The 12,492-nt window shown below is 37.5% G+C and overlaps 2 protein-coding genes across 2 annotated transcripts in view; both read left to right on the top strand.

The window, feature by feature from the left end:
• LOC148736404 (octopamine receptor beta-1R-like) overlaps positions 1-7,897 on the top strand; it is a 59,611-nt gene extending 51,714 nt beyond the window's left edge. The window contains exon 2 of the mRNA XM_088754452.1: positions 6,513-7,897. Coding sequence (XP_088610578.1) covers positions 6,521-7,471 — 951 coding nt within the window. The 5' untranslated portion in view covers positions 6,513-6,520 and the 3' untranslated portion in view covers positions 7,472-7,897. The remainder of the gene's footprint in view (positions 1-6,512) is intronic.
• LOC148736405 (D(1) dopamine receptor-like) lies at positions 1,057-3,514 on the top strand. The gene has a single exon (XM_088754692.1). The coding sequence runs from the start codon at positions 1,058-1,060 to the stop codon at positions 2,069-2,071; it is 1,014 nt and encodes a 337-aa protein (XP_088610818.1). The 5' UTR covers position 1,057; the 3' UTR covers positions 2,072-3,514.
• Positions 7,898-12,492: the final 4,595 nt, after the last annotated feature.

Below are 12,492 nucleotides of genomic sequence, written 5' to 3'. Positions count from 1 at the left end.
TAACAGCAAGAGTTAGTTCAAAAATAGATTGTCATATTTCGACGCTGTTATAGTATTGTGAAAAATAACACAGTCAATTATCGCCGAATATCTCGGTTCCCTCCGATTATCGGCGATATATCCTAGCATTTTGTCGCCAAGAGAGATAGCGATGAATCCACGAGACGACGACGCTTTAGCTAGGGAGTAAATTTTTCTGGGTCATCCTCGGTGTAAAAACCTAAAGAGGTTTTCTTTGTTTCATGAGGTATTGTTTTGCTGTACGCTATATATGATCTATATATTGTTTTGCTGTACGCTATATATGATCTTCATATATTCATTGTATCTCATGTACGCCATTGTTTATCATGTTTTGTTGTCTTTGTTTTACGTCACTCATGAGCTTCAAAGGTTTTTACACCGAGGATGAGCCATTTTTCTGGGAAAAAAAATTAGTGATGCAAATTAGACATGCGACAGACCATAAACTACATGTTCGATTAGAAATGTGCATTTCAGTCCATAATAACAAAAAAGTGAGCTTTGCTTGAAGAAGTTTACAATGATTTGATCAGTTCATCATTACAGTATAGCTAACGCAGTATATGCGATACAATCTAAAGAGCACAAACGTACGAATAATGAAACCACTGCCAGCCAAATGATTATTAAATATCGCCAGCTTAAATATTTGTTAACACCTCCTTAAATATGCATATTTTTATCAAATCCCTCTGTTTTCGAGCTTGATTAAATCGCTGTGGATGAAATTAACGGCCATGTTTGTTCGAGTATTTCAACTACCCCTCGGTCTCATTTTATAGTCAGTCTGGTGGGTCACGCAAGTTAAAAATATGAAGTCAAAATGATGTATAGATGAATAAATAGTGAATAGCAAAAAATCAGTCCGTCGACACGCCGCGAAAACTGAGAGCGGTGAAGGTGGGTGCAATGAACTTAGGTAGTTAACAAGGATTATTGCTGAATCTGTTCATCGTTTTATTCAATCTTTTACTTAATTATTTATTCATATGCTCATTGATTTTCAATTTTTGATTAATCTTCTGTAGACAGGATGTCAAGCTTAGAGGTAGCAAGCCGAAGCTTACCTGTTGTCGTAATTGAAGCAAGTGTATGTGTTGCACTGAGCATTATAAGCATCACTGGAAACAGTCTGCTTTGTATAGCAACATACAGAAATCCAAACTTGCGATCAACAGTAAACCTGTATATCATTGCCATAGCAGTCAGCGATCTGCTGTGTGCAACAGTAGATATGCAGTTAGCTTCTGCAACGCTGATCATTGGAAGATGGGACTTTGGCGACGTTGTATGCCAGATTCAAGGTTTTTTGGATGTGTTCACTTTTAACGTTACGCCAGCAACCCTTGGTTTGACAGCATTTAACCGTTACATGAAAATTGTGAAAACGAATCACTACAAGAAGATTTTTTCGCCCAACAGATCTAAGATATGGCTGATTTGTTTGTGGCTTTCCCTTGCAATTTACCTGATTATTATCCGAGTCACAAATTGGATCAAAATCGAATTTGTCCAAAGCTTCGCGGTGTGCGCAATGGGTTTTCCAACTATCGGGAGTCAAATCGTTCATTACTGTATCACTACGGGATTGCTTTTCATTTTACCGTTGTGTATCGGTATTTACAGTTATTATAAGATATATCACAAAACCCAAGAGCATCAAAAGAATGTAGTCTCATCGCTACAGAACAGGACTGAAAATGGTGCAGTGAGGAACTCCGTGAAAGAAACTAAAATTATTCGAGTGCTATTGTTCGTGGCCGCGGGATTTTTGTGTTGCTGGATACCAATGTGGGCATTAATCCTCTGGTTTCGTTTTTCCCCCGAAACCAGCTCAAGAATTAATGCCATGCTAGCAATGTTTTTCTTTTATTTGAGTGCTACAGTAAATCCTTTTATTTACGCTTTCACAAATGGTGAGTTCCGAAGGGAATTTCGCAAACTGCTGTGTTGCTACAGTGAGAAGGCAAGGATTGCCCCAAACGAAGCTCCTGCGGCTACTCAGAATGAAGTCATCGAACAGGAAGAATACGAAGCGAACTGTTAACTCTTCTAAATTTGTTTCAGAATTAGATCCTCAATTAAGACCAGAATGAATTGTTATCACTTTCTTTCTTTTTATTTTTTCATTCTTTATTCTATTTTATTCTGTTTTTTTTTTCTTTTGGACTGCTTTTAGGCTAATAAGATTTTCAATGGAGGTTGTAGATTCTTTTATTTCCTAAATTTTTCACGACTGATACGAAATTCCTATCCTAGCAGTATACCGGAAGTTAAGTCAAGAAGAACTTAATGAAAAGGCCTCGCCTACCACGAGTATCCTATAGCTTGGTGGCACTGAGTGGTCAATGACTCCTATTGGCAGTACTCGGAGTTCCTTTTTTCCGAGTAAGGTTTTATGTTTTAAATCAACTCGATGTCTCATGAGAAAGAGAAGCAAACAAGTGACATATCCAGTTCAACATCAGAAGAGAAATTCCATATTTACAAGCAACCTTGTAGTATTTGTTTATCATAACAATCAACCCAATAAGGACAAGAAAAGTCGACTTTAGTATGACATGATTTCAACAGAATGGCGCAAAAGACGAGTGACGCGTCAGCAGCTGATTGGCGATATCAAAGACACGTAAAATATTTTATCATGTGACCCGTTCGATTATACGCGCGCAATCCCAAAGAAAACCATAGTAAAAGCCAACGTGTGTAATGATGGATGGATGGAAGTGAGTCGGTTCGGAAAAAACCCGTCCGAATCTGCATTCACACGGCTTTGATGCAAAGACTTAAGGAAACAAGAAAAGAGTGAGAGAAGTCGTGTTATCGATGAATTATGAGTGTCTTGTTCCGACTCGAAAAAAGAAAAGCAAAATTTTTTACTGCAGGTTTTTTTTTTGTGTGTAGTTGTCCCGCGTGCGCCATCCATTGCGTCCTCTTATTCTCGAAAAAAAATGACACCTAATGACATCATTGTCAAACCACACTTCCATACATTCCATGAATCATTCTCAAAAAGGTTACGTTTTATGCTTTTGTTATACCTCTCCTCTCAGTTGCCAGGTGCTACAGGTTGCACAGGACGATAGGCCAGATATGTAAATAATAAAGACTGTTGATAAAAAGTCGCAAGCAAGGAAATTGCAATTTTTTAATTTTATTTTTCGATAAAGTACGTAGTATTTTGAAAACTGCAAACTGATGTACACTTCCGCAGAGTAAAGATATTTCACAAGTGATCCATGTTTTCCCTTTTTTTTAACCTGATTTTTAACGCTAGCATTGTAATTGAAACGCGCTGCGCTGTAAATGCGCCGTAGAACCATTTTATGTACCGTCCCATGTTCTTCAGTGATCTGACTTGTTTTCATCGTATTTCAGTCTAATGCGAAAACATGTCTTTGAAAATTATTATCGTGAAATGGAAATTCATATTGCACATATTATTTCAAAATGCTCATTCAACCAGCTTTTTATCTTATTCTACGATCCGATCCGTACTCTGACCCAAGTTACGGTTAATGATCCATTTGTGATCCTGTCCGTCATCCGGTCCGAGTTGTGTCGACGCCGAAACAAATGTTTTTTCATAGTAAGATCACCGTAAATTAATTCGACAGAAGTTTTCAGTTTGTGCATTTCAATAAAGAGATAAGGAACAAAAGAGATCTTAAGATAGAGCAGTGTCAACAAAAGGTAACGATTCAAACCCAAAATAGATTTACAACTAGCTTTAAAAGTAAGTTTAAATAAATTTGAAATTAATTCGTAACTGTTTAGAAGGAAAAAACTGTTAAAATTGACTGCTTTTATTTCAGACTCACTTAATGCTGTTCCTGCCCCCTTATTCGCTTGCTATAAAGTAAAATAATAAAAATTTAAGGGAAATGGTTATTGGAGTCTGAAATAAATATTTGTATGCAGAATACTCGTCATCTTCTTCCCCTTTGTTGTTCTTGTCATCACGAAACGAATTTCAATTTTTTCGCGACTCTCCAATTGTTTGAAAAAAATCGATTTACTGGCCTGCGACGGAAAAATTGAGAAAGGTATTATTATTATCATTATCATTTCTTTGTTCTGGTATAGCTCGAATCACTGGAACATGCTTCATACTTGTATGATTCAGTTATTAAATTAATTACGTGCTGTGTATAATTAATCTTCGCTGATGATCATCATCTATTCGATTTATTTCGATTCTGAGTTGTTCTTTTTCTATTTTCTTGCTCCCTCTTTCCATTTAACAATAATTATTTTAGAATAGAATAGAATAATTCAAGGTTCTCATTCAGCCCAGTCCAGTTCATTCAAAATGACTTCAAGACAATAAATGGTAACCGTTTTGCGTAAAATCTATTTTAGATATTTCTCTCGCCATTCCCCTTTGTCAGAGTTTTGGCATATATCGTTCTATGCTAGTATGTTTTTTTACAGATTACTTGGGATCCATTTCAATGTAATGCAAATTTTCAGTTGCAAAAATGAAAAAAAATCAAACACCTTTAAAAAGAGTTTTTAAAAAGTAATGATAAATAGAAATCAACGTTGATCTCCCAAAACAGGAAAAATACTAGAATACGAAAAAATGAATTACCAGTAGAAACCTCTCGGCAGACTGATTTAAATGATAATTGGATGCGGCCGCACTAAGAGAGTTAACCGGGTTTATTTTTTAAAAACCTGGTTAAAATTTTTAAATAATTTAACTCGGTTAATACTTGTTTGAGGAGACATGACCGGTTATATATTATGAGCGGCCGGGTTGTAAAGTGGATAAACTTAGTTGATATAAATAACATAACCCAACAAAATGGAAGATTTCGAGGACCGCGTTCTTATTTTCTCACTTCTCTTTCTTTGTTTTCGTTTCGTTTCATTTCTCTCACGGCTGAGGCATCCATTGAATATCTATTTAATGGTGCGAAAATTTCCAAGTCAGTTCTGTCGGACATGATGTTGATTTTGCGCAGACGTCAGAGTGTTCTCAATCGCCGCTGAAGGAATCGTCGCCGAGTTTGGCTGTATCCGAGACATCAGCGTTGGTTTGAGGAAATCTCCCGGAATCCTGCCATGCTTGGCTTCTATAGTATGAAATTCCAGACCTTCGAAGCGTTATGTCACATTGTCTTACCATTTATAACCAAAAGAAATTTTCGCTTTTTTCCGCAATACCGGTAGAGAAGCGCGTGGCTTGTGGCGTCTAGTTAGTAGGGAAAGCTATCGCTCCATATCTGTAACGTTCAGTGTAAGAAAATGCACTTACTTAGAATTGTTCTTGAATTCATTCGTGCTATATTTCATTTCAGAGAAGATTACATTTCTTTTCCATCCAGAAGGGCAACATGAAACATAATGAACAAGTTCTGTCTTCCCTGAAGATGCATTTATTTCATCGCTAGCTCTGTTAACTCCGTCCGCTATTTCTTTCCATTTTTGTATCTGCCGCTTCCTATGAAGGTACTCCTATGTTCCTAACGGAGTTCGATTAAAAATTTCCTTTTCTGTGGTCGTCCAAGAGCTTCTCTCTTCCTCTTGGCTGTGCTATCTGTTGATGAGCTTGCGCTCGTTTCAGAAAAGCTTGCGGGTGAATGAGGAGAATGGTATAGGGCTTCCCTGTTCAGGCCACGGTTCAGGCATGAAGGTCCCTTGCAAACTTCACTGATATGGCGTTGTCGACACATGTTGAGAAGGGAGCCAGAAACTCGCTTGAGAAAAGTCGCTGGCGCTGTTGTTAAAATTGTTCTGCCACGCCATGTTCGAAGCTGAAAGCAGTTGTTTGTCCCATGGTGAATAACATGTGAGGGGATTGACACATTCCAAGAAAAAAGTCAGTGCACCTAACAGATAAGAAACCACCAACCTGAGTTAGACGACGAAGAAAGGCGGTTTAAAATTAACCTAACTTGGTTAAAAAATATATTGTTCTGCATTTCATTTCCGTGGTAAACGTAAGCCCAGTTCCATTTCAGTGATGAGTCGAAAAAAGCGGCCCCTTCACGATTTTTCGTTAACCCCGAAGCCGGATTAGCCGATGGAAGTGCATAGCCATTAATTTTAAGGGTTACAATTTATGATATTTTAAGTAAAAGGATAAAGACAGTGTGTTTTTCTTGGGACGCTAACGTTGAAAAGTTACGCCAAACTTCAAAGCAATTAAATACTACAATGTTATTTTACCCTCGCTTAAATCTTCATTCGGCTTCTTAATTGACTTCTCTTTAACCATGCTAATAATAACTCGAGGAAAAAAATACACCTTGTTAGGTCACGTGAGGGAAATACGAAAAGCTAATACATAGATGGATGAGTATACAAATGAATAGAGGAACAATTGAAGACTTTATAATTGCAAACCCTGTCAGCGAAGGGCACGAAATATGGACTTAGATGGGAAAGAGTGTTCACCTACATATTTTCTTGGAATACTCTTTTGTTGATTCATTCATTCATCTATTTATTTATCTACATATTCCTTTCTTTATCTTCAGAGGGTAATATGTTCAACTTAACGCTACCAAACCGAAGCTTAGCTGCAGTGATAACTGAGGCAAGTGTATGCATTGCTTTGAACATCACAAGCATCTTTGGAAACAGTCTGGTTTGTGTGACAGCATACAGAAACCCAAACCTTCGAAAAACCACTAACCTGTATATCATTGCCTTAGCAGTCAGTGATCTGCTATGTGGTACAGTAGAGATAAGCTTAGCTTCTGTAACTCTGATCATTAGAAGATGGACCTTTGGCGACGCGTTATGCCAATTTCAAGGCTTTGTTGACATATTTGCCTCAAATGTGACCCCAGTGACTCTTGGTTTGACAGCAATTAACCGCTACGTGAAAATTGTAAAGACGAACCACTACAAGAGGATTTTCTCACCCCGAAGATCTAAGATATGGCTGAGTTGCTTGTGGCTTTCCCTTGCACTTTACCTGCTGATTGCCCGAGTCACAAACTGGATCAAAATTGATTTTATTCAAAGCTTCGCAGTATGCTCATTTGATTACCCAACAGGTGAAAGTCGAATCGTTCATTATTGCGTCGCTCTCGGATTATTTTTCTTTTTACCATTGTGTATCGGCATTTTCAGTTATTATAAGATATTTCTCAAAACCCATGAACATCAAGAGAATGTAGTTACATCGCTACAGAACAGGACTGAGAGTAGTACAGTAAGCAACTCAGTGAAAGAAACAAAGCTTACTAGAATATTGTTCCTTGTAGCTGCTGGATTTTTGTGTTGCTGGATACCAACGTGGGCACTTGTCCTATGGTTTCGTTTTTCTCCTGAAACCTGCCCAAGGTTTGCGGCACTGCTTAGCATCTTTTTCTTGTTTTTGAGTGCTTCAATAAATCCTATTATTTACGCTCTCAGGAATGGCGAGTTCCGAAGGGAATTTCGCAAACTACTCTGTTGCCACCGTGGAAGAGCAAGAATGGTGCCATAGTAAGCTAGTATCTTAACTTGCAACGATCTCATGGAACGGGATGAACAAGAAAAAAACCTTTACGTCTGGTGGATTTGAAGCAGGACGGAAAAGTTATTCCATTCTCTCTCTCTCTCTCTCTCTCTCTCTCTCTCTCTCTCTCTCTCTCTCTCTCTCTCTCTCTCTCTCTCTCTCTCTTATTTATTTTTTTCTTTTTGTTTCTTGTCGCTGGTCGGTTTTGTTTTGTTAATATGTGTGATTATCTGTGTATGTGTCTGTCTTGTGTCTTTTTTTTTGGGTCGGGTTTGTCTGTTTGCTTCTTTACAGTCATTAGGCATGGAAGGATTCATCGACTTTCTAAAAGCGTTACTAGTTTTAACGTGTTAAAACAAGTACGTATACTTTGAATTTGAGTGATGTTCAACTGACATTTTGATTGCTACTGCCTCCTATGCAGGCGAAGGCAGTACTGTCGAGTGAGTCTAACAATAAAATACGAACGACCTCTTCGCCCATAACGAAGTGTGCCAAGTTTTACCAGATATTCCTCGCTTTCTGCTTTTGTTTGTTTAGGAATATCTTTGGTCTTTAGTCAGCGCTTGCTGACGAATTTATTCGGATCGCTTCGAATGTTACTCGGAATTAGTACGTGACCATACGGTTTCCCCGTGCTTCTTATTATTTGTTTCGGACTACTTCAGAAAATGATAAGCATCTCACAATCATTTCAGGATGACGTTTGAAAAAGGAAAGTTCTACCTTGCACATATGTCTGAAAAGGTGTGATCGGTGGATCGTGAGAACTTGAAGAAAAAATTTCTTCTTTGATGAGAGAGTATTTTACCGATCGAATCAGCGAATTATGCCCAGTATATCCGAAGATATAACTTTTTCATTTCTTGCCGTGACACGACAAAAGATGATAAACATCTCAAAATACTTTCACAATGGCGTCTCCCGCACGAAATTGAAAGAAGACTACTCTCAGAAATATCTAAATAGGTTTGACTTGCACATCGTGGAAACTTCGAACAAAAATTTTATTTTTTTCGAAAAGAGAGCACTTTACCATTTCAATCAATATCCATGTTTAATAAGTCAAAGGTTATCACTATTGTTGATCTTGGTCACGCTACCTACACGCTCAACCGAACACGAAGTTATGCTTACCTTTGCAGTTTTTTCTACCAGTTAAATTCACTACTACCTTCGCTGGGAAACCTAAAAAACTTGCATGTCTCTCTTTCGAACTGATGATTGCAATCGGGCGCGAAACACTGAACCATTTTACTCAAAGGTACAATACAACACAAGCACAGGCGCCATCTTAAAAGTTTGTTTAGAAGCAGCGAAAATTGCTTCCATGGTAACGGGACGTCATGGCTTTGGTACTCTATTAGTCACTATATTCTTGAATCCTCCTTCCGTTATACAACAGGCTTGACTCATAAACATGTGGGATGCGGTAACAGTAGTCATATGCAGTCTTAACTGCCTACTTTTATATTATGTTGCTAACTGTAATCGTTTCATAACTGCAGTAAATCATCAGTAAAGCACAAACAGAGGTTGCTGGAAAAGAATTTAAAAATAATACTCGCCAGTCTTCTACTTTGCTTAGGCTTAGACTTCTGAGAGAGAAAAAAAGCAAAGAAACCTAGTCGGAAAAGTTGAAGATGTTTAAAAAAAGAAACTGGTAAGAGATGGAACGATTTCGCATCTTTTTAAATTTTTCAAACAAACAAGTTCTCGAGGTAAAGAGTATCAAGCAAGGTCAGTGTCTGTAGTATATGAACACCGTGAGCTTTTGCGGTTGATGAATATTCTTACATGAATAATATCATAGGTGAAAAATTACTCCTTAATTTTGGCGTGAAATTTCAGCGTTAATTTTTAATTTCACATGTGAAATTACAAAATTGCCATGGTAACATCTCTTATGCATTTTCGCCTGACTTTCATTTAGGCAACTTTTCTTAGACCATAAAATAAATTCAGTGATAATTCCCCTTCAAAACAAATTAAACTGTCAAAATTTGATATGGCCTCGTGCAAAATTTTAGTTTTAGCGCTAGCGCATTTCAACGGACGCTATTTTCATTTCATTCATCATTTCATGACAAATTAGAGCCAATTATTTGAGAAAGATTTGACAGTTGCCTTAATTTTGAAACATTATTAACAGGCACGAAGAATTCGAAAGGTGTTTTTTGTGAAGAAACTCAGAAAATTACGAACTTTAACAATGATGTATACTTTTAACGAAAACTATATTCTTCTTCATGTTCTCGGTTTTCGATACAATAAACCAGTAAAACTTTTACGGTTGTGAACGTAATTTGTCATCCACGATATTAAAAGGTAATCAAATGGTTTTCTCGTGAAATTAGGAAATAATTTCATTTGCGTTTTGTCAAAACTCTGATAATTTCCCTCGCCTAAAGGCTCGGAAAATTATCAGAATTTTGACAAAGCGCAAGTGAAATTATTTCCTAATCTCACTCGTCGCCATTTGATTACACATACTAATATATGTTTTGAGGTGCTAATTCAGTTATGTTTGAAAAAAAAAGCATCTTAATTGTCGAAAGTGCTGTTGCTCGCACCAATGAGTCTGCACTGTATAATATTTTAAATTATTTTTAGTGAAGTATCCTTGACTGGTCCTGAATATGAGACATCAGTCCAACATGTTGATGTCGTGGTAAAGTGGAAGGGTTGCGAGTTCGAAATGGAAAGATACTAAAATATGTGCACTCAATTTAAATTCCGAACCGAATAATCTGATCACTGTAGTATCGAGAGTATCAGCCTCGAACAGAGCTAAAGTAAAGATGAACCACAACGCCCTGCTTGTAGTAAAAACCTTACTTTTTAACAATACTCTCTGTAATCACGTGATCCAACATGATTGACTTACGGCATTACAATCACAAGCACGATATTCCCCATTTTTACGTTGAGCGGAGGAATGGATCGAGTCAGTAAGCGCAAGGTACGCTGGGGCGAGTTTAGGGGACGCGTTTCAAGATGGCGGGGAAGAAGGACAGCGATGGTGATACAACAACGCTTACTGAAGAAGATATTCCTGGAGCAGAGCTCTCAAAGCCCCCTGAAAATTGCACAGTGGCAATATTAAAACATTGGTTGATCTGCAGAGGAGCGAAAGTTTCGGGTAAAAGGAACGAATTGATCAAAAGGTCAGTATTTTGTGCAACTACTAAATATGCCGAAAATGTAGTGAATTTTAGTACAAAAGTCTCTTTCATTTTCAGAGTAAATAATTACATACGCTCTGGTTTGGATTCCAAAAACCTCATCGATCCTGATGAGGGCATAAATATTCAAAACAAGCGCAAGAAACTTGGATTACAAGAGGAAAAAGAGACAACTGTTATTGACTTTCCTACCGAGGGATTTGTTGTAGTAATCAACTCGAAGCTGAATGTTGGCTATCCCCAAATTTGGAAGTGTTTAATCGACGATGTGGAGTTTAAAAAACAATTATCAGTTGAAAAACCAATCGTCAAGGGATACAATTTTTATAAATCAGGAAAAGTGGAAGCAATTTATACTAAGCAGGAGGGTGAAAACAAGCTGACAAGAATAAAAACATCTACTCTGTCGAAATTATCATAAATGTAAGTTCACAAGTTAAACAAGCTGTCTGTCCATGCCCCTCAGGAAATGATGGACGGTGCAATCACCTAGCTGCTACTTTATTTGTTACGGAAGATGTATGTAAGAAAGCTGCTAGCACAACCACAGAGAGTGAAGATGAATTGCCCTGTACGTCATAACCTTGTAAATGGAGCATTCCAAAGATACGAAAACAAGAGCCCACCAAATTTTCTATCGATAGCGTCAAAGCTTTTGTGCTTGCTGGGTAGTTTCAGATCCAAGGGCTTGATGATTAAATGGAGAATAAATTAATTTAATTCGACTTTCTGTTTAACATCAGTGAACAGCTAGTCACTAAAGAAAAACACTTTCCCTTGAGCTTCTCTTCCTAATGTATGAATTCTAATCATGATCAGAAACGTATTCAGTATCCTAAAACACGAGATTTTTCTCTTAACTTATAATATGTGAGAACAAAACCCTTTTAGTTGATTGGACTTAGCTGGTTTTGAGTCGTTTATGAAAATTTATAAGAAGACCAGAAAAGCCCTTGTTTGCCGTTAAAAAAAGGGAAATTTGGGATTTTAAGCGTACAATTACCTTTACAGAAATATCACCTAATTATTGCTAGGAATAATTTTTCCATAGATACGCTTACTCTTTCATTTGCATTCACGATAACAGCATAACAAAAAAAGGCCGCCTATCAGGGACATTCTAGGATACCACGGAATTAGTTCCAGAAGTGTTTTACACTTAACTTAGAATTAAGAGAGCAGAACTAATGTTATGTGAGGTGGCTGTATTGTGATGAAGTACTCCTATCGCACGTCTGTCCAAGGGAACACGGCAAAATGTTATTTTTTTTACCTGGTTTTATTCGTTGTTTATTCGCCAGTTTGAATTTCCGCCATACTGTTTTTTAGTATTGTTTACCGCTGACGCTTTGTATCGCAGGCGAGCGCCGAAGGCGCGAGAGTTTTCCGGACGAGCCCCGGAGTGGCGAGAAATAACGGGGAGTGAAACCGTTGGAATTCAGCCGTTAGAAGCGTGTTGTAAATTGCTAGGAACAGCGATCGCTGCCAGGAACAGAAATGTAACAGCAAGAACAAATTTATAATGAAAAACCTTTGGAATGACTGCTATTGTGACAAGCATATAAGCCTTTATTTTGAATTTTTCAAGCTAAAGTAACTTTAAATCTTTCTGTATTCAACAGAATATTAGAAAACTCTTGCGAAAAGTCGGGTCACGCTGTTACCTTTGACAATATATACGGCAAATTTCAACTTGAATGCAAGAAGAACGGCCAGCCTATTTAAAACAGAGCAACATTTGGAAGACTACTTCTTTTAGCACAAATTAGTTCATCAATACTTTTTGACCTAGTACCGATACCAGCGAGTGAATGGATGGTTATA

The sequence above is a fragment of the Stylophora pistillata genome, chromosome 3, assembly GCF_964205215.1.
Source record: "Stylophora pistillata chromosome 3, jaStyPist1.2, whole genome shotgun sequence".
NCBI classification, from domain to species: domain Eukaryota; kingdom Metazoa; phylum Cnidaria; class Anthozoa; order Scleractinia; family Pocilloporidae; genus Stylophora; species Stylophora pistillata.
This window is presented reverse-complemented; position numbering and strand designations above follow the sequence as displayed.

Excerpts from the sequence above, each read along its gene's own strand:
- LOC148736405 (XM_088754692.1), top strand. The coding sequence starts at position 1,058 with ATGTCAAGCTTAGAGGTAGCAAGCCGAAGCTTACCTGTTGTCGTAATT.